The sequence below is a fragment of the Oncorhynchus clarkii genome, chromosome 26, assembly GCF_045791955.1.
Source record: "Oncorhynchus clarkii lewisi isolate Uvic-CL-2024 chromosome 26, UVic_Ocla_1.0, whole genome shotgun sequence".
Taxonomy (NCBI): Eukaryota; Metazoa; Chordata; class Actinopteri; order Salmoniformes; family Salmonidae; genus Oncorhynchus; species Oncorhynchus clarkii.
Window position 1 is genome coordinate 26,456,395 of NC_092172.1, and position 22,687 is coordinate 26,479,081.

Consider the following 22,687-nt stretch of genomic DNA (forward strand, 5'->3'; position numbering starts at 1 on the left):
TCTACACTATTACAATACAAACATCTCTCTACACTATTACAATACAAACATCTCTCTACATCTCTCTCTCAAACATCTCACAAATAATTACATAGGCTGTAACATTTTCCTAAACCTGGTCTTAAAAACATTAGCTGAATTAAAGTAGTGAATGTGCATATGTTTAAAACCTCCTGTCTTCGATTAAGTTCAGGCAGTGATAAAAAATAAACAGGACAATTTTAGTCCCTTCTCTGATTGATTAAACATAAACTAACATTATTTGGGATATTTCAGCTCATTACAGGTGTTATGGACTAACCGGGCCATACAGACCAAATACATATTTTCCAATACTCAGTTACACTTTTCACTGGGGAAGTACATTTTAGTCACTTAGCAGATGCTCTTATCCAGAGCAACTAGGGTTAAGTGCCTTTTTCAAGGGCACATCGACAGGTTTTTCACCAAGTAAGCTCAGGGATTCAAACCAGCAACCTTTCAGTTACTGGTCAACACTCTTAACCGCTAGGCTACCGGCCTGTGGCATTGCATTGTGTGGCAAAACTGCACATTTTAGAGTGGCCTTTTATTTTCCCCAGCACAAGGTGAACCTATGTAATGATCATGCTGTTTAATCAGCTTCTTGATATGCCACACCAGTCAGGTGGATGGATTATCTTGGCAAGGGAGAAATGCAGGGATGAACAGAGATGTAAACAAATGTATGCACAAAACGTGAGAGAAATAATATTTTGTGCGTATGGAACATTTCTGGGAACTTTTATTTCAGCTCATGAAACATGGGACCGACACTTCACATCTTGTGTTTACATTTTTGTTCAGTGTACATACAGGAGGACAACACAAAACACTAGAACATGTTCTGTTTTGACCAAACTTCAATATCTTCAGGGTTGTACTAGCACATCAGCTGTCACTGTGTGATGTGCTTGTAGGGGCTTACCACTGCACAGGTACCCTTTTCACTTCCAGGCAGAAAATGACACATTCAATAAACTCAAGTATCTTGGTCAAGTGTCAATGGCATCAAACACACCTGACAAGTGACTGAAGTCTTCCGCGCGAACATCGAAGACATCCTGTCATAATATTTTATAATTTCCAAATCATTATCTCTGTTTTGAGACCATAGCTTTGATACGTCGAACCACTGCCTTGCTGGCATGCTTGGGCACTGTGAAAAACAGGAAAGTAAAAATGTTTGTCGAAGATTGTGGGACTTAAGGTTAGATGGTGATGAGGAAATCTAATCTGTGAGATGACATTAACAGAGAGTGTCAACGAGCCTGTGTGTGTCTAAGCCCTCTAGCAGACAGTGGTGGCTAGGGTTACCAACCGTAATTCTGACGGTGAAAGGGACACAATCAGCCTACTTAATCTCAAAGAGCTAGTCTCTTAAAGAAAAGAAAGATGATCTGTCTCCGTTCTACTGCATAAAACAAACGTACATGTGACTTATCTTACAATGGAACGTACAAACGTACATTCAATTAAAAACGCAGATTGGAGAGATCACAAAGAAAGCCTGAATACCGTTTTCCCTTTATAAATAAAAGCAGGTTGTTTCTCCTCAAACGTCCCAGCCTTATAAAACTACCTGGCTTGAAAGACACAAACCCAGACAGCACATTTTTAAGAATTAGCATCACAAAGAAGTTAAATGTCTCTCCTTGCAATAAACGACTCCTAAAACGACCCTGCAATTTCACTGGTGATGATAAACAGGGGGGAGAAAGACAACAGAGGCCTTGTGGGTAAGACAAGCCCTTACTGTACATTACAGCCATTATCATCCCTGAAGGATCCTTTTGGATGGACGATGGGGAAACAGAGCATTGTGGTGGCTGTGCTATGCATGAGTGGCTTATTAAAGAATACCCAAAGAGCCTCCCAGTCCCTCCTCTCCTCCAGTCTGGTCTGACTAACCCAGTCTTCCTGCCCTCCCCAAGAGGACCCCACATTAGTGCTCCCACCTGTTTGTCTGGGGACTCCCCGGACACAATAGGTCATGAAATGCAATCTCTCTTTCTCACCACACAAAAGGAAAGAGAGCGGATGAACTGCAAGCTAAATGACCTTCACGTTTGAATAGTCCCCAGAATTGCTCTACCATTAAAATAAACTATGCAAATACTATATTTTACAACTACATGAGCCCAAGAGGATTACTTAAATGTAGAAGAAACCCAAAGGGTAAATGAAAAGTGTTAGAACTGGGTGGATAGTGGATATTTCCTTGTGAGTGTAACACAGGGCAAAGAAATCCTGCTTAATGTTTGTACTCACTATCTGGAAGTCTTGTCTCCCAACCAGCTGTGTACACGCTGTAGACTGTCACTGTTTTTTCCACAGGAAACCAAATCCATGAGAACCATCAGAGGAGAAGAGGGGGAGACATACTGGAGCTGAAGAGAAGAGAGGGGGAGACATGCTGGAGCTGAAGAGAAGAGAGGGGGAGACATGCTGGAGCTGACGAGGAGAAGAGAAGATATTTAAAAGCATACTCTAATGAGCTGATAGTCATAGAGAATATGACTTTTCTTTTTTATTCACTAATCTGTTCACTCAATGATGAGTATGATTTACAATGAATTGTTAAAGTGTATATTACATATGATAAAAAAGTCCTGAAACTTGACACTCACTTGAGAGTCACTCTAGGAAGCTCCTTTTAGAGGCCCTTAGCGACAAACCTGTCACCTGGCTGGTATTGATTGACAGGTGTAGGCTGCGGTGCAAGTGTGGCTCGGTGGTCGTGTGTCTTGGGGCCGTGGAGCGTGGCTCAGCGTGGCTCACCATTGTTCTTTGCAGATCTTAGATCACCCAGAGCCAGGCCAGAGACTCAGTGGGTAGTCCCGGTTCCACACCATACCAGGTTCTCCACACCACCAGGCCCCAGGCCACAGTTTGTATCGACTCGGCAGGCCTGACAGCCCAGGACGGGACAGTGAAGAAGGGGGCTTTGGAGTAGGGACTGTATGGAAGGTACACTGCATGAGTTCAAGTCCATAAAATATGTCTGATGGATTATAGAATTAAATAGGTGTTTGCTCCCTTGCTGTTTATAATTTCATAACTAAAATTACTAAAACATTTTTTTTGTTGTGCAAATGACAAGTTATACATTTGCTAATTATAGAGCACAGACTTTACTGTAGAGACACTAAAACTAAAAGGACAGTAAAGTTACTTTGCTAATGTGTCCCATCCTCCCCATCAGATATTACCACCTTAAACCAGTTAAGTCCATTAGACAACAACACTAAAACAGCATGTTATAAAGGCTGCAAAACAAACATCAATACCCGTAGGGGTGGAAACGAGACAGATCTACATCACTTATAAGAACGTTATGGAAGATGCACATGCGCATGAGTGTGAATTAAAAAGTGTGTATTCATCTTATTCTATAACACTGGATAGTGGCATGGAGACACACTCCAAAAGCCTGTCTGTCAGAGAGCCACATGGGCAGACTAGGGGCAGTCCCACTCAGCCTGTGGAGATTGTGTTTCACCATGTTTCACCCCAGTCTTCCTGTGGTGCTGTGTTGTGAAGCAGAAAGCCACTACTGGGAGGCACAGTGGAAGAGATCAATTCTACACATTCCTGCCACCTGAGATTCAAGTGTTTCTGTAATGCTGCACAACTCAATCAATACTTAACCAAACCTAGTAGGGCTGTTGCCTGCTGCACGCCTGGGGAAAAAGGCCCTCCTCCACCACACATCACTAGGACCACTCACTGAGGGTTTGTTACACAACTAAAAGCATGTGTCTATTTCATTATTTCTCCTCATTGCATCCTTTTTCTCTCCTTTGATTACACAAGGGGAGCTGCTCCATATGCTTATCCCACCATTTTCCATTCTCCTAAATCCCTGGCCGGGCCCTCGAGTTAAGGCTGGGTTATTTTTTTACGATTATGTAGTTAGCAATCGTTGATGGTTTGCTCCCTAGTATCTGGGCTGTCAAGCCTCTCTGAAGATTTGATCTTTCTTTAAATAGCTGAATTAAAATTATATATACATTAATTATTCCTGAAATTAAAAAGACCATTGTTTTCAACACATTTTCCTTGGTGCATTGCAGAATTTCAGAGCTTTGGACTGTCATCAAGGACATAGACTATATATACCCTACTGCAATCAGAGTAGTTTATCCACCTTGAGGCTGAGTGAAAACAAGCACACTGTATCACATCAAACACTTCATTACCCCTACATGCACAACAGTGATATAGTGAACTATAGCCACACATTGTATATAGGCATATAACTCATGTTTGAAGCTCCACCAGTTCAAAGTTCGATTGAATTTTAGTAATTCCAGCTCTTCGAATAAAAACCATAATATCCATCCACTATTACATGCATTTGAAAATTGTATCTATTGGTTTTATGAAGAATTAGGAATTATTTAATATGGTTGAAAAAAACAAATTAAACAAACAAATGTTCTCTATGTCGTGGCAATTTTACCACTATTATTATTGCTATTATTATTATTAGTTCATTATAGTTAATTATAATCATTATTCTTCTTTTTTAAATATGGTGCTTTTGGATGGATATTGAACCAACTATAGTTATAGTGTAACATATATTATGAAATTCGTGTTAATAAATCTAAAGATTTTTTTTTCCTGCATAGTTTTACAGGCCCACTTAAGGTTACAAACGAAATATTAAATAACTTCCATTCTACATCAAAGTGTATGGAGCTAAATCTACGACTGATTAAATAGGCAGATCAGGTATCATTAGTCAAACTATAATCATAAACTGCTATATCAATAAATGTCACATTTACAAGATAAAAAAAATTCGATATTATCCTACACCTAATTTCCTTGTTTACTTTTCTAAGACAAATCACTAACCAAATCACCGAGCACCGAGATCAGGACAGAGCCAGGTATTCTGACTCTGTAATAAAAGAATCCGGAAGCTGTACGAACAACTCTCTATCAGGGGACCAGATGTGACCGTCAGAAGGGAAAAAGGCACGGGGGGGCAGGGATCTCATCGTCGGTCCCGCAAGGATAATTTAGCGTCGAGATCTTGTAAATATTGGGGAATCTAGCCAGCTATAAAATCCCGAAGAGGAGGGGGAGAGAGAGCGGCGAGGGAGAGAGGATGCGGAGCTCAAACGAACAGGTCCTGTATTGCAGGATGTGCAATGATGTGCTAAATTAAATGCAGCTGTTGAAAAGCAAAAGGGGAAAATATGCCTCCAATGTCATCAACCGTTCCATCAACTGTCCACGTGATGTTTCTGGCGATATGTCCCCTGCTCTAGTTTTGTGAGGCGTTACACAGAAAATAACAATGCAGCCTGTTTTAGCACACTAATTCAAAACAAAAATTAATATTTTCTATCACCGAATATTCAAATTGTATGCGTCATGACACATTGTATGCCTAAATTGGCTAATTTAGCGACAGTTTAAAAAAGTTGTTGTTCACTTTGATGTAATTTATAAGGCCCATTCTGGCCATCATTAAGAATATAATTATGCATTATTTTTTACATTTGAAAGAAACGTGGTCTGCAATCTGCATAGGCATTCAGCCCGGACACCCCAATTGTTTCCATTCACTTCGTTTCAAATTTCACTCCGGTGAAACATGGATTCAAATGTATGATGAGTAACAGAGAGTGTTACTACCCTAGGCCTAGACTGTGACGACGAGTCTTCTAAATCCATCACATCAAGCCTTTGAAAGACAGAGGTTTTCGGGACCGGTCGATTCTTTAATTAAAGATTCAATTGACTGACAACAGCAGGATTGATGAACTAAGAAATGTGACTATCGCATATTTTTTTCTGCTATCGCATATTTGTTTTATGACCGATCACCACAACCCAGGTGTCCTCATTGATTACGTCTACATCCGAACTCAGATTGTTTGACACAATCATGCAAATCACTTTTACATTTTTAATACTGCTTCACTTTTTAATTACTGCTTCACAACAAGTGCCAGTCGAAAATGAGAGGGGAGATACATTAATTGACCAGTGTTATAGATCCATGATACAGTATTATTTCATAAGTGCATATTTAAACTCAAATTTAAAAGTTTAATCTACAAAAAAAATATCTGATCCCTCAAATAACATGACAAGACCACATTTCAAAAGTGAAAGCTCTCCAATTATTCCAAACCCCCATTATCTCCAATCATAAAGCATACAAAACAGAAAGAAACAAAAGAGAATGAAGAGACACAAACACTCATAGTTTTCTTTTGGAAAACGGATGTATTTGAATAATAGAGTAAAGAATGACAGTATCTTAGTTGTTAGTAGGTATTAAAGTGTAGAGAAACTGGACCCATAAAGATCTTCCAACTTTCCAAGAAAGTGCATGTAACAGTCCGAAGGTTGTCAAACCTAATATATATTTATATTTATAAAAACACTATCATTTGTCCCCTAGCCAAGATGGACTTTGTCTTATGAGCTTTATATGTACATTTTGTTGTGATGGAATTTCAAGTTCCCAAGTCTCACATTATTTACATAGACGTCAACACATATGTTGCACTTGATGCCAATGAGGATGCTGAGGACATAGCAGCAATGTGGAAATCCAGCAGATGACCTATAGGAGAATCCCACCCACATGATTGGCTCTCTTCTCACTTCAAACCAGGAAGTGGACCTCTCAGAATTCATCATCTCCTCTAACAACACAACTGTTTTGTGTTAAACGTAACACCAAAAAGCAACAAAACAAAAAAGATAAAGAAAAAAAAATGGAACTATGGAAGAAAGAAAAAAAGGACAATACATAGAATAACATTAACGAACAAAACAGGTTAGGCCTACTGTACCTCTAAATAAACACTTGAAATGCCTACTGTAACTCTAAATAAACACTTGAAATGCTTGAATGCTTTCTTTTTCCTTAAATAAAAGATCAACAGCGGTTGATAAGGAAATGACTACAGTGTAATCATAGTCCCTTGCCTGAAGTCTCAATGATTTTTTTTCAAGGGGGAACGTTAATACACATCTGTTAGACCATCTAGAGTAGATCAGTGTACATTATTTACAGCCATTCTGTTTCACTTATTACAGATCTAATGCATCACATGAACATCAACAGTTGTGTTAAAGCTATATACTACAGACAAAAATAACTTAATGCCAAGGTAAAGATATGCTAAAGTTTCAACAGCTCACTTTCAGCTCATACCCATTCTGGCTGTAGAACAGAAAAAAACTAACTGTTAATGCTTCCACTTGGTTCCGAGCAAGGTTATAATCACTAATAAATAAGCTCCTTAAAACTATAACATGTTGTACATTGTACAAAAAAGCAACTTCTCTTCACACTCATGTTGGTAATGTTTTAAAGGCAAGCCAAAGCCAAGTCATTCTTTGTCTTTGCCTGGTTCTCTTTCTCTTTTCAATCACTATGTGTGTGTATGTATGTGCGTATGTGTATGTGTGTATGTGTATGTGTATGTGCATGTGTATGTGTATGTGTATGTGTGTGTGTGTGTGTGTGTGTGTGTGTGTGTGTGTGTGTGTGTGTGTGTACATATGAGAGGGAAATATTCTCTAGTTTGTGGCAATCTCCTTGTTGTCCTCCATGAAACGTGTGAATCGGAAGTGGGTCCCGTTCTCTGCGTTGGCCATTTTCTCCAGGCCAGCCAGAGCGGCATTGGATTCTGTACTGTGCAGCTTCTCTAGGTTGCCTGTGAGGCCGCCCACGGGCGAGCTGCCCCCGTTCCCCATGCTCCCCGACAGAGATGGCAGGCCTCCGTTCTGGATGACAGAGATCTCGTTGGTCTTCATGGCCAAGCCGCTGGAAAACGCTGCAGCGTACTGGTTCCAGAAGCTAGCCGGGTCTCCGTTGCCCAACCTAGATGCCATGTCCTTCTGGAAGATCTCTGGGAACTTGACAGGGTTGGTGCCCAGGAAGGCCATGGAGCCGTCTACAGAGAGCCGGCGGCCGCGTCTGGCAGGGGCACTGTTCCACATGTGTGTCCCCATATGAACCTGGAAAGAGAAACAGAGATACAGAGAGAGGGAGGGAGAGAGAGAGAGAGAGAGGACACAAATCAGAAATATTTCAAACTTGGCCACGACAAAGGCACATAGTAACAGATGATGCAATGGAAAAAAATAAAATAATAAACAGCAAGTTAGTATTAAAATAGTTCAGCACCCTGGGTGCAACAGGAGGATTGGTGCAGTGAGCTGTGAACGGCGTGGGGACGTGGGCATGGTGTAACCATTTTATTATGGCTAGGATGAAATACTGCATTTAATCTGAAACCTTCATTCAAACGTCTCATGAGGGAGACCCTTGTGCTTTGGTTCAAATTGCAGTGCCCACTCTCATTGCCCTGGCCAGTATTACATCTGATGTTTACCCCTGCTATGCCCTTTCCCAACGAGGACAATGTATTTTTCTTCTTCTTTTGATCCTGAAAGGATGACTGTTACAGATAATTCATGTTAAATCAATGTAGAAACATGGAGGTGTCAGATACTCAACTGATTGTGTTGTCTAGAGTGATAACATGTTTTAAAATATCACTTGCTAGAAATTATACATTATTTTAATAAAAACACACTACAAAATCATAGCATCAGCAACATGTGAAATCTTGCTACAAATAATAAGGGTATAGTTCTTTTAATATCATCAAGGGTGTAAACTATAACTGGTGCTGATTACCCGGTAATTGCAACATTTGACAGTGCTTCCTAAATATTACACCTTTCTATGTTTCACCACCTTGATTTCACACAGTTGAGTGGTGTTATCACATTTGGCCCTTCAGTTCCTGTTTATCTCTGAGGTTTATCACCTTTTCCAAATGGTCAAAGGGAAACTGGGATTTTCATGGGGTAAACTCTGGAAAACTGAGGATGGTTGCCTCTGGTTGCCTCTAGTAACTGTAGTTAATGCTGTTAACTGAACCATTCCCAGCTGTGTTCTGCTGATCACATTCTCAGGTTTCTACCCAATAATCATATTAATGGGGTGATTCAACCTTTCCGCTGAGCTGGTTCTTTCATCAATTATAGAACATTACTGCCTCCGAATGGCACTGACATAACACACTTCAATTTGTTGCTCAAAGTTGTGGATCAAAATTCTGGTGATTTTTATACTCCTCCTATAGATATTCATTAATAAATATGTGAACATTTTCCAATTCCATTCATAATGTTTTTAAATATACAATTGCCCTGAGATATTGAATATGTGTGTATTTTACCTATTGCATTCATAATGTTTATAATCATACAATTACCTTGAGATTTCCTTTGGTGGTGAAAGCCCGACCACAGATGTGACAGGCGAAGGGCTTCTCCCCAGTGTGGGTCCTCTCATGTATCTGCAGAGCGCTAGAGGAGGAGAAGGTCTTCCCACAAGTGTTGCAGTAGTGCTGCTTGGGTGTCCGGCGTAAAGGGGCAGAGGCTGAGAGCACCGGGGATGTAGAGGCCGAGGTGGTCACCAGGCCGTGGGGCATGTTACTTGCCATGTCCTTATGGTGATCCCGGTCCTGGTGGTCCCTGTAGTGTTCCCTGTGGTGTTCCCTGTGATGGTCGATATGGTGGTCCCTGTGGTGGTCCTGATGGTGGTGGAGGCCGTGGAGGAAGCCGTTGACCTCTGATTTGATCATGGAGGACAGGGAGTTCACAGAGAGGAGGGAGGGGGTCGGACTGGAGGAGAGGCTGGTGTTAGAGGGTTCGAAGAGCTGCGAGGGCAAGTCCCTCATCTGGTGGGTGAGCATGTGCTGCTTCAGGTTGCCCTTGGTCGAGAAGCCCCGGTTACAGGCCGTGCAAATGAACGGCCTTTCTTTGGTATGGCTTCGGTAGTGGATGTCCAAGGCACTCTGACATGCAAACGTCTTCCCACAGATGTCACAGGCTGTGTTCTTGAACGTGCCGCGCTCACGGAATGGGAAGAGCATGCCCAGTGGGTCTTTAGACGGGTTGCAGGATGTCAGGTCCAGGGCCCCGATGCTAGAAGGGTGATGCTGCATGAGGCTGGCACTGATGTGATCCAGGGACATAGCCCTCTGGTGCCTCTCCTGTCTCTCCTGCCTCTCCTGTCTTTCCTCCAAGCTGGGGGATTTACGTTGATGTTGGGGGAGCCCATTGGTAGGGGATGGGGGCTGCATGGAAGAGGTAGATTCTGACACTGCTGGACTCCCGGCACTCGGGCTCTCGATGTCCCCACCCAGAGATGAGGAGTCGTTAGTGAGGCAGTCCCCTTCCATTGATCCTCTGTTTCCCATGGCCTTCATTCTGCTGGCCTGCAGCTCCTCTACCAGCCTCTGGTGGGGGTTATGGTGGCTGTTATGCTGATTGTCATGGTGGTTGTTAAAATGATTGTTATGGTGGTTGTCATGGTGGCTGTGATGTTGATTGTTATGGAGGTTGTTGTGGTGGATTCTATAATCAATATCATGGTGGGTATTGTGGTAGGCGTTGTGATGGGCATGATGGTTTTTCTCTTGCCCGTCCTGGACGACCATCTCGGGGTGAGAGGGGGAATTGCACAGGCTGTCTTGGGAGGCATCGGCTGACTTAGGGGTGTCTGGGACGCTGCTGTCAGGGCCATCTTCCATCCCTTCTACTCCTTCCATATCATCATCAGAGAAGTTGTCCAGATCATCAAAGTTCTCATCGAAGTTCCTCTCATCAAAGGAGCCTGTGTCAGAGCCCATGGACTCAGGGTAGCTGTCTGGCAGTGGGGTGTTTGGGATCTGCCCTCCCATGTGCATTCGGATGTGCTGCTGCAGGACCACTGCGTTGGTGAACTTCTTCTGGCAGATGGGGCAGGAGTGATGGACCCTGAGTGGAGGCATGGCCCGGTGGACGGTGTAGTGCGTCTTCAGGTTCCCTTTGGTGGTGAAGGCTCTGCCACACACTTTACACTTGAAGGGCCTCTCTCCAGTGTGAGTACGGTAGTGCATTTTCAGAGCGCTCTGACAGCTGAGCACACGGTGGCAGATGACACACTCATTGGGGTCCGTCAACTTCCTGTCGATGTTCTCCACCAGCTGTTGCAGCTTGGAGGTCTCCGACCCCTGGAGCGGGTCCAAGAGGCCCCCGAACGGGAACTTAGCCTTGAAATGCTCAGACATGAGGGGCATGAGAGGGTTGGTCATCATTGGCGGGCTGTTGGAGGTTGTGTATTCTGTGTTCCGCTCAGACTCAGAGCTCACACTCGGCATGAAGCTCGACGAGTGATTGCCCTCTTCAGTTTTCCCGTTTGACGTAGGCAGGGCCGCAGCTTCTTCAGACAACCCGTCGTTGCTTTTCATTGATGGCTCAGCAGAGTCACAACCGGAGCCAGTCTTTGTGGAAAAGGAGGGGCTGGTTATGGCTACCGAATGATCTTCTTTTTTAATGAATGGTGGCAGGCTGGGCATGGTTGGTGGGAGCAGCATGCCCACTGACGAGGTCAGAGTGGAGAGAACAGGTTTGCTGTCCAGCCAGCTGGTCACAGGCTTCTCTGGAGGCATTGACATACCATATGGAATGCCGGTGCTCGTTGGAATATTGTCTAAATGCTCAGGGACAGGGTATGGATTCATCTGAACATGTGGATACTTCTCTTTATGACGCTGGAAGTGGACCTTCAAGTTACCGCGGGTGGAGAAGCGATTGCCACAGATGTTACACTTGTACGGCCTCTCACCTGTGTGAGATCGCAGGTGGATCTGCAAGGCACTGTCACTCCCAAACACCTTGGCACAAAATCTGCACTTATGCTTGAAGAACGCCTCCTCTGAGCTGCTCTTGGGTTCAAATGAAGTTACGTTTGGTGGCTTGCCTTTCCTCTGGGCCAGCGCAGCCAGGGAGTTGAGGTCCTCCACTGTGGTGCCAATACTGGGCAGGGAGCTGGAAAATAAGTGGTTTCCAGACGGGGGCTGAGGTAGATGTGGATTAGTTACAGGGTTCAACAGGCTACCTATCCCAAAGGCTGGCATGGATGACTTAGTGTGTGATGGGTTACTGAGCTGAGAGTGGAGGTTGCTGCTGATCGCATGTATTGGCCTCTTGTCAGAGGACGACTGGACGTTGTTAACTGTGGACGGTCCCAGTGTGCTGATGCTCTGAGATGATTCACCGCTGCTGGGGTTGTTGCTCTGAGGTAGCTGCACCCTTTCAGCCAGCTGCTTCAGGCTGCTGATGCTGGCAGACTGGCTGGCCAGGCTGTGTGCTAAGCCTGCGGCTGCAGCCAGCTGCTGAGAGAGATGGGAGCTGAGCGTGGTCAGTGGGTTGGCTGACGGCCCCAACGAGCCTCCTGGTGTGGAGATGCTGGGGGGCACCTGCATTTCAGGGGACTGGGAGGCCAGTAGCAGGATCTGGTGACGGATCTGTTCAATGAGCTGCAGCTGGTGGATCTGTTGCTGCTGCAGGCCCAGGAGTTGCTCCATCAGGGCCGGCACTGCCACCCTCGGGCCCCCGGACCCAGACCCAGAGGAGCGCTGCATCTCCTGGGAGAACTGGGCCACAGCCACTTTGGTGCTCTGCAGGTTTTCGATGATGACATTGCTGTTGATCATAGAGATGCTCCCCAGGTCAGTCAGGTTGCCGAGCGGAGGTAGCTGAGGGGCAGAGACGATCGAGGTGCCCGGTGCTGGTCCAGAGCTCTTCCTGCTGGAACTGTGGCCATTTCCCTCGCCCGTGTTCATGTTGATGTTACTGCCTCCCTCCATGTGGCTGCTGCCTCCATCATTGTCGTGACCAGGATGAGCGTTGATTTCGGAAACGTCGACGTCCATGGATTCTTCTTTGTCAAGAGCGTTATGCTCCAAAAGGTCACTGCACTGCGCTTGATCAGTGTTATTAACCGTGTCATTCATCTGCTCATCAGGATTATGTGGAGGGGAGCCAGGCGAGAAGGTTCCGGAAGGAGAGGCAGGATTCTCATTCACTATCAGAACTAATTGATTCTTAGTGCAATTCTTCTGGTGTTGTTCAAGATCTGATAGTTCAAAGAACTCAGCACAACATCTGCTACAGACATGGGCATCTGACTCCTTGCAGGGGGGGTCTTCCTCCGAGCAGGGCTCTTCTGTGTCCCCTGAAAAACACAGGAGGGGGAAACAGAGGATTAGTGATTAGAAATGTTTTTCAGCTGAAGAGGCAGCTTTATCTATTCAAATTCCTTTGTTGTTAATCTTAAATTAATCAGTTTTACACTTATCTGCTTGATATGTTCACAAAAAAAACAACCATCAAAAAAGCAACAATAAACCAAAAAAATAGTGAAAAAGACCCCTTTTAATGTGGTGGCTCTGAGAAACAGGATAAGAAAAGAATGGAAATCAATAATACTTGTTCAAATATTGCCTAAAAGTGATCTTTGAAGATGTACATCTGGTTTCATCAAGCCAACCATATTTTAATATAATAATTTTCTATAGACAATCCATCAACATATAAAAAACTATGAAGTGAGGACATTGGGGCTTAATGACATTTCATAGAGAAGCATTGATTTCCAATATTTCATACTCCTCCATGTCTACTTGTCCATTGAGTGCAAATCAACCATTTGAAGGACTTATTAGACTTTCAATTTGCTGTCAACTTTGCTCATTTTCAACTCAACTACAGGCATCTTGGACAGGTTATCCCTGTCACTAAGCTAATTTGTATCCCGTCAGGCTGCAATCGGAATCTGACAGCCACAATAAACAGAACCCTTGGATTCCAGATTGTTCTCTCTAGCCACTCGGACACTCAACAAAGACAGTGCAAAATTATATATGCCATTATTGTACTGATATCACTAAAAATTATACATTTTGTTTTTACTAAAATATCTGTAATGTTTACATAACACATGTTTTTATAAATATGTTATGTATATTTAATAAATTACATAACATAAAATAAATAAAACACATTATGGTACCTAATATAAAATGAAGAGTAAAACATAAAGTATAAAACTTTGTATCAAAAACTGTTCATTTGTATTGATGTAAATCTGTAAGTATCACAGTGCTATATATATATATTACCTTCCAGGGAAAAATAAAATGGGTCAATAAATTAGTCAAGACCTATGAGTGTAGCTGCTGTCATATATATTAGAATGAACAGCTTGCTGCCCAAAACCAAGCAACTGGCCACACCAGTTTTAAGCAACAGGCAATTCAATACCAACCAATAAGAATACACTAAATGAATAATTGTCTTTTAAATGTGCATAGAAACTGGTCTTGGTTATGCAATTTCCATTCAACAAACACAGGGGTCAGTGTGAAAAGAACAAAAGGCGAGTCAACACCTCTGTGCCACTGCTGTGCTCCAGACTTTCCTCATTCTATCTTCTTTTTGTCAAACCAAAATCTCACTGTTTAACATACAAGTTGATTTACAAATTGCAATTCTCTATGAATCCCTTTCATTGTGGGCCCCGGCGATCTACATTTTCATCACGGGTGGAAAGGGAGGAGGGTTCATTTGAAAATGAAACCCAGAGACAGAGACAGAGAGACAGAGAGACAGAGATAGAGAGAGAGAGAGAGAGAGAGAGAGAGAGAGAGAGAGAGATGAGTGCGGCCCTGCCCCACTGAGACAGGATGGCTTCCCATTGTTCACACAGCATGGGAGCGGCGGGCTTGTCGGCCTGGCCTGGCCTGGCCTGGCCTGCTCATCTTGGCCAACTCAAAGCAGATCCTGTTTAATTCAGGGATTATCTCCCTCAATGTTTCTCTGCTCTGGGACATCAGATAACGCAAAGTTGCCATGACAGTAAAACCCAGACTCACACCACTCTAACCATGCAAACGGAGAAGACTCGCTCGAACATTAATGGTAACTTTTTAATATCAACCATGCAGCCCCCCCTGAAAGCGTCAGTAATGAAAAATGTGTTTGATTTACCTCGTGGGAAGGAAGAGTAGCTTTGTTTGGTATTGGTTGACCATGTGAACAAATGAAATGGATTTTATGTGAGAGGAAATACATCAATTTACACAATGTCCTGAATACACTGCTGTAGGAAACACTAATGTAGCTAAACAAAAATGGGAGAAAACTATCCAAAGTCAACAACAAAATAAAAGCGCTTGAACCGCCCTTCAAGAACTTAAAAAAGTTACCTACAGGTTACAGGAGCAAACTTTTACAAACATACAAAAGTGCACTATCAAAGCAAAAATGTAAACATCAAGTTCATAGCGTTATTATTCTCTTACTAGATTAAAGTGCACTGGAGTGTAGTGATGACACACATGTTGAAGCCGCAAGCTACTATTTCCACATATCATTAATAAAAAATGTAAAAAGGATTTAAGATTCCATACATCCAAACGTTTGTTTAAACTGTCCAATGGAATCTGTATGAAAACACTAAGAACAAGTGACTAGCTCAAGTTTCTTCAGAGACCTGTGGATAACTTATTTAGTTAGGCAGTCAGTAATAACTATCTTTAAATGTAACATTCTCTCATTCGTCAAGTGAATGGAAACTGGACATTGTGGATTCTATCTAAAAATGATCATGTTTAGCAACCAAAATAACTATATCCAAAACCACAGATAAAAATAAAACAAAGAGCATATGCCCAAATGTAACTCTGTTATCAACTTCACATAACATTCACTGAAACCACAATATATATGTCCCTAATAATAACGTACTTGTAACAGACTAGGATTTGACCAACCAAGGGGTAAATTCACTTTCTAAATCTCAAAGTGTGTTACTCTCAACACCCAGCACACCCCACCCCCTTCCTTCATAAATACTCAGTGATTGTAAAGCAAATAGTGGTCCAATTAAAACAATCAAATTATTCCATCTCAAATGTGCTCTTTCACAAGAAGCTATTTCCATACCACCACCTTGACTATTAAGAAGGGTTAAACATCTCAGAAGCATGGAGTATTTGAAAGTCTTAAATCTATAATCATGTACTGACATGTATGTTTACATAAGTAGACATGCACTTAAAAAGAGATGATATTTAATATTTTGTTCATCTGATGTCTTTATGAATAAAGAAAACGAATACTATGAAAATAACGCCAACAAATGAGAACAGCCACAATACACACAACACCCAAATGTCTACAGCAACAGTGCTTAAATTAGTCAATGTTTAAAAAATAGCTGAGGATGATCTCTGAATAAAAATAATGTGTTACTCTGTATAAAAATCATCATGCTACAAGGAGTCACCAGAGATCAGGCCTTCAGGGAGGCAGAAGAGACACATGCCAAAACAGAGAGCGTATAAAAAGGACAGAAGAGAGTAAATAATAAGGGATATAGAAATGTGGATTAGTAGAAAATATGACAGAGTAGCTTTTTGAGAGTTCCTACGTTACTTTGTAGGGATGCTGGCTTCAAGTCTCTTGACACTTGTGAATTCAGTAGGATGTCTGATGCCTGATGCATGCCTGAGCTAACCCACCTCCTCTCCAGCTCTCACACTGCTGGCCTCACTGGAAACATCCCAGTGAACACTAGATGGGGTTCCACTATAGCTGCCGTTTCCCGGATGGACAAGCCCCAGCCTTAGCAGCTCTGCCCTGGTGACATGATTAAAGCTTAAAGGGGAGGAGAAGGGAGAAAAGCAAGCAAGTCCTTCAGCCGGGATACATCTCAGCCTTCCACTTTATAAACATTGGCAAAATGACAAGTAACTGAATCCCTGTTGTTTGTCGGGTACAACAGTGCGAAGGGCTGGGGACCGCCCTGCCGATCTCCCTCTGGGGGAGCTACTCTTGCAGGGTGGAAGTGGATGGCGGTCACACTGATAAGACCCCCCCCATCACAAATATAGGACAGGCCCCTGTGGCTCTGATCAACGGGGTCAATGACGAGGTACAGGAGAACACACTGCAGCCTGAACTCTCATCAACTTCACACAGGGAGACACAGGGGGACCCTGGCAAAGGTTAAAACAGCTGAACATCCCACCCGAGAACTCTCTCTCTCTCTCTCGGAGGGACGAGATGAGAGACAGACAGCCTTGACTTTCAACCTCATACACTAACTACCCAGTGGCAAAATGCCCTCAGCATCTCCTTAAAATGTATTAGGAATGTATTAGGAATGCCTCCCTCTTTTTTATTTTGCATACAGACTCATGAGGACCTTCCAGTTCCACACAAACAGGAGATCTCTCAGTCATGAGCACACATTCTAGAATTATCAACCCATTACCAGAAATGCAAGTATTCCATGTCCCTAACCCATAATTACAGGTATTGCATTTTCAGCTTGTTTAATGCATGATGCATTTGGGTTATTTATTGTGAAACTCAGTAGGCACCAGTCTGCTGACAGAGAATGACTAAAGTTACTATTCACTACTTTATTACATTTTAGGGGAAATGCAGCAGTCAAGGAAAAACAAGTATGATTCTAGGTATAGACTATGTTTTGCATTGATCCTTGGTTCCAACCAAATCATGCAACCTTAGGTAGAAGTAAATGCTTCTTATGCAAGGTTTAAGTTGGGTGAAACAGAGCTTTATTTCCAGCTAGCATAACATGTTTTTTAAAGGATACTGCAAACAACATAGTTGTACACACACTGAAAGAGCTTAAAACATGGACAATGTCAAGTCAGTCCAAAAATATAGATTAGTTATATAAGAAAAATAAGTCAAACTAAATTGACTGTCTCGATAAAAAATATATTTCCATACAACTCCTCAGAAGGAAAATACATAGACAATATGTATGGAAAAAACAGCCATATAGGGACAATTAAAGAGCCTCTAGAGTTACCTTTCTGTAGGCTATGTCATGGCAAACACTTCTAATAAACAGATATTAATAGTAATAATAGAGGAATATGGGATACTATAGAGCAGTCAAATGTAATCTGTATCAGAGATAGGAGTTTATGATTTCCTTTGAAAAAAGCTAGTGCAATGACAATATAGTCTGCAAAAAGATTAAGACTAATCTAACTTCCGTTTAAACTAATGAACAGAGAAAACGCAACACTTAAATCTACTATATATGTGAGACTTTTTAAAATACATTTACAATTCTAGAATGTTAGATAGAAACTACTGTCGTTTCACTACGACCATTCAACCATTTTGAAAATAGTTATTTCAGTAAATTGTACGTTTGAGGCAATATATCCTATACAAACCTTAATAATCTGCAAATTGCTTGCTATTTTTAAGATAGTGAAACTTTAACTTTGCCGCATCAAAATACCTTACAAACACCATAGGGTGAAAGTTATGGCTATGGGAGTTGTAGGCCTTTAGAAAATACTTCCATGGCCTGGTTTTCACAGCAGGTCTAAAGCACATCTTTAGCTAAATTAAATTAAAGCCCAGCTTGTTATAGGTCTCGTTGGAAAACATAATTTTATCAAATAAGAGGAAACGTGACTGTTGGGCGGACTTAAAAGAGATGGTCAGCTGGTCACTTCGGAGTAGTGGAAACTCGCAAGGGTGACAAAGCGTTCCTAAAGCAACCAAGGTAGTTGCATAATAAAATTCATTCAACCACTGTCGCCATCTTTTTGATGGTCTCAACCACAACTTGATATATCCTTTATACTAGCTAATTTTCATGACGTGAGGTAATTTGGTGCTGAGCTTTTTTTAAAGTAAATTAACATAAACCTTTTACATATTTTTGAAAATTATAGGTAGAAGTTTCAGGGAGAAGTTAACTTCTATCGTAAAATAACAGGCCTCTGTCCCTCACTATTTCTGTCTCTCTCGTTTTCTCTCAGTGTGTGTGTGTGTGTGAGAGAGAGAGAGAGAGAGAGAGAGAGAGAGAGAGAGAGAGAGAGAGAGAGAGAGAGAGCACTCTGAGAGGGGGGGGGGGGGGGGCGAAAGAGAGAGAATCGGAAGCAGTATGCCATCTATTCTAACATTTAAGTTTTTAAATATTTTGAAAATTATTGTTTAGGAATATACACCGGCAGGTAGCCTAGTGTTTGAGAGTTGGACTAGTAACCGAAAGGTTGCAAGCTCGAATTCCCGAGCTGACAAGGTAAAAAATATGTATTTCTGCCCCTGAACAAGGCAGTTAACCCACTGTTCCTAGGCTGTCATTGAAAATACGAATTTGTTCTTAACTGACTTGCCAGGTTAAATAAAGGTTAAACAAATACACAAGGGAAATGTAGGAAGTAAATAAAAAGTGTGCATGCGACTAAGCTTAAAACCATTATAATGTATTAACATTAAATAAGGATATACATAATAACTATAAGGTGGCGACAGGTAGCCTAGTGGTTGGGCCAGTAACCGAAAGGTTTCTAGATCGAATCCTGAGCTAACAAGGAAAATAATATGTCGTTCTACCCCTGAACAAGGCAGCTAACCCACTGTTCGTAGGCCGTCCTTGTAAATAAGAAGTTGTTCTTAACTGATTTGTTAAAAATACATTTAAAAAAAAGAAGGTAATTTTGGTTTCAGTGTTCTGGTGCATCACATTGAGATTGGGGTTTAAAAGCCATATAATTTGTAAACGAATGTTTACCATCCGCCATTACGACCACAAGATGTCAACAAACTGAAAATCGATAATTCAAGCAAATGTTTATATTTCTTAGCATTTTATTTTCATCCAGCCAAGGCTTGGCAGAGAAATACCGACTTTGTAGACTAGCCTATGTACAGGACAGTCAGAAACGGTAGAAACTTTACGCGAGTAAGCAAATTATTATTTATTTTATATATAGGCATAACCCAAAATAGAGGGCAAACATTTAAGAAAATACTGGTTATTTCGACGCACAGGTACTTGTCCGTGCATAGAGTACAGTTGGGCAACGATTGGAGTGAAACTAAGTCGACTACAAAAGCAGAAACTTAAACGAGCCTTTCGCTGCAGCAACTTTGCTTGCAGCAGCAATAGAGGAAACTTGCTTCAAAGTGTGTAAGACAAAAATGTTGATTAAAAAATCAATCTTTGTAGCCTACCACACAAAGTGTTCTAAAAAGTGAATAGAAGCCTATGTCGAGGTAAAGGTAGGCTAAGCAGCCTAATAACAAAACTATAACGCATGCACTTTTACACGGTTATATTTTGTAACATAAAGTTGAATTCTAAAGTAATATGAACAACAAAACGCAATAATATTATATTTTCAAGTATAAAAGTACTTTGACTGTGTCTTATATATATATATATATATATATATATAGACTAACAAATGTGTCTTGTTATGATAAGCTGATTTTGAGACTGTAAATTGCATGAATTCATTTTTTTTTTTGTCTAACTTAGAAAAGAAAGGGGGAAGAGTTCCTATCCAAAAAGAAACGATCATAAAAAGACAAAAACATCTGAAAACCAGCTATTAAAAGATAGTAGCTTGGATAAGAGCGATCCATTGCCCGAACTTACCATTGTGCTTGGAAAAGGCCAGATGAGGGTCCGATTGGAAATGTTGCGGCTTTGCTTGTTTCCTCCGCGACATGCTGGCTCACACATCAGCCAAGAAAGAATAAAAAATTACTACAAAATCTGCTGAAAATTACAAAAATTGAGTCCATCCACAGCGCATTTGTCCAGTTATGATTATCAATAATGCTTTGCGATTAATCATAAGAGGGTTCTTTGAAAGGCGATTGGCACCTCGCCAGCCCCCTATTCAAATTAAGTCTCTTTAATCAATTAGGTCCTGATTTGCTGGGGACTCTTGTCTCTCTCTCAGCTCCCACCCAATGAGTTGATCCGTGGTGAAGAAAAGGCTGGGTTTTCCAACTCCCTTTAGATACAGTTTAACCCTTCTTAGCAACCAGCTGGTAGCTACGTAAAGCTTATTTTGGCTACTAGTGGAATGTCAGAGTCTTCAGTCCATGCGCGGAACCGTATCTTTCCTACTGACCAAGCAGCGATCAAACCCAGCAGAGTTAGGTCAATTTGAACTGACGAGACGCTCACCGTGAAACCTCCGTGATCTCACATACAAATACTTTCCACAACTCTGGTCGCTGTTGCTGTGCATATCCTCCTTTCAGATTTGCATTGAGGTCGTTGTAATTCAGATCTTGTATGTTGAAACACCAATACCTAAACGTTGGTTGGTGGTGCCTCAAGGCAGCGAGGAAAACGTTTATCGACTATAAGAGGCTCGTGCGTAACGGCACCGTAGGTGTCTCGGAACTCCAAGATATGTATCGAATATCCAAATCAGATTCATTTGATTATCGCGAACGGTGTTAGTAACACGTTTTCATCACACATCGCATTCCGCGAACAAACAAACTTTAAGGGCCCATGTAGGACTGTGAGAAATGGTGAGCCCAGCCCACCTATGACGTGATTGGTCACTGGGCTATTCTATCATAAACCGACGGAGGTGCAATCTCTCTCTCCCCTCTCTCTCTCGCTAATTCTCATACGCATGGTTCGCGAGCAAGTGTGTGTGTGTGTGAGCGTGAACGACTGACTGGCCAGTAGAGGGGACATTAAAGAGTGTATGATTCTGTTTCGAAGGCATGGACATGTTTGTGTTGTTTATATATGTTTACTATACATAGGCTACTTCAACACATCATGCATACATTTCACGAACTTGCGCGTCATTGAAACATGGAGTTGCTTTCATTTCATAAATTGATTGTCTTGTTTAGGGAAACTCGCTACAATCAGCGTCTTGTCCAAATTGTAGCCTACAGTAGCCCAGCATGTCACGGGTAGCCTATGTATGTTTATTTTGCTGTACGTCAAGTTTATAATTTCATCAGTTCTGTAACAAAAATTAGAACCTTATTGCGCAGTTGTAATGCAAGACAAATCCGTTGCTATTCAAGAAGTGGATTTAAATAGAATAATAATAGTAGAATAGTATACATTTAAAACTATAGAGGTTACACTGAATAGACGTTGATCTTTGCTCCAAACACAACGATAAATGTGTACTTTTTCAACATAGAGAACTACTGGCATATACAACCGGGAGGAGAATAGGGCCAGACAAGATATTTATTGATAAAGCATTATAATACAATATAGGTCACATAATAAGTGTTGAAAAATATAATTGAATTGTAACAATTTTTTTTGAATATGTGAAGCCAATAGCTAAGTCCATTTTATAACCTACTGTATGTACGTTAGTAATTTTATAATACTAATAATAATAATAATACAAATCATAATATACACATGATAAAAATCATAGTTCTAAAATTATACACTATTCGTGATGACTCCTGGAGTCATCCTTGGGAATGTTTGAAGAGAGCAGGAGTTCCCATAGGAGCTGCTCTGTGTCTAGTAGATTTATTGTGTGGAAAAGATAAACGAAGCTATCAGTCGGGCTGATTTTGAGAAATGAAGATAATAATGTTACTATAGGTGATGTCTTGGATGCCATTATTTTTCACTGAATATTTAAAGAGCTGCTGGAGGCTAGATGGATCTAGTCCTCTCTTGTTTCAGCTATCTTTAAGGACGAGTCCTATTTACTTATTAATGGCCGAGGAAGGGACAGGGGAAAAATATTGGTGATAGCTACTTTTGTTTGGTGGACACTGATAGGTTAATACAGAATATCAATAAGTAATATATATTTTTCAAATTTTTATAAAATTATTGTCATATTGGAAGTGCCATTTTCAGTATAGTCTATATAATAAAGTTGTATGTTTACAATCCCTCAATATCTCAAAAGATAGAAGGAATCAAATAAAATAACCCAACAAAAATAAAGCCTATTCATACAGAGATGATAAG

General features: G+C 41.4%; 1 protein-coding gene across 1 annotated transcript; it reads right to left on the reverse strand.

The window, feature by feature from the left end:
- Positions 1-5,944: 5,944 nt before the first annotated feature.
- On the reverse strand, positions 5,945-21,215 carry LOC139384653 (sal-like protein 1). Its single transcript, XM_071129467.1, has 3 exons — positions 20,351-21,215; positions 9,288-13,078; positions 5,945-8,019 (listed from the first exon to the last, which is right to left on the reverse strand). The coding sequence occupies exons 1-3, from the start codon at positions 20,421-20,423 to the stop codon at positions 7,579-7,581; spliced, it is 4,305 nt and encodes a 1,434-aa protein (XP_070985568.1). The 5' UTR covers positions 20,424-21,215; the 3' UTR covers positions 5,945-7,578.
- Between the last annotated feature and the right edge of the window lie 1,472 nt (positions 21,216-22,687).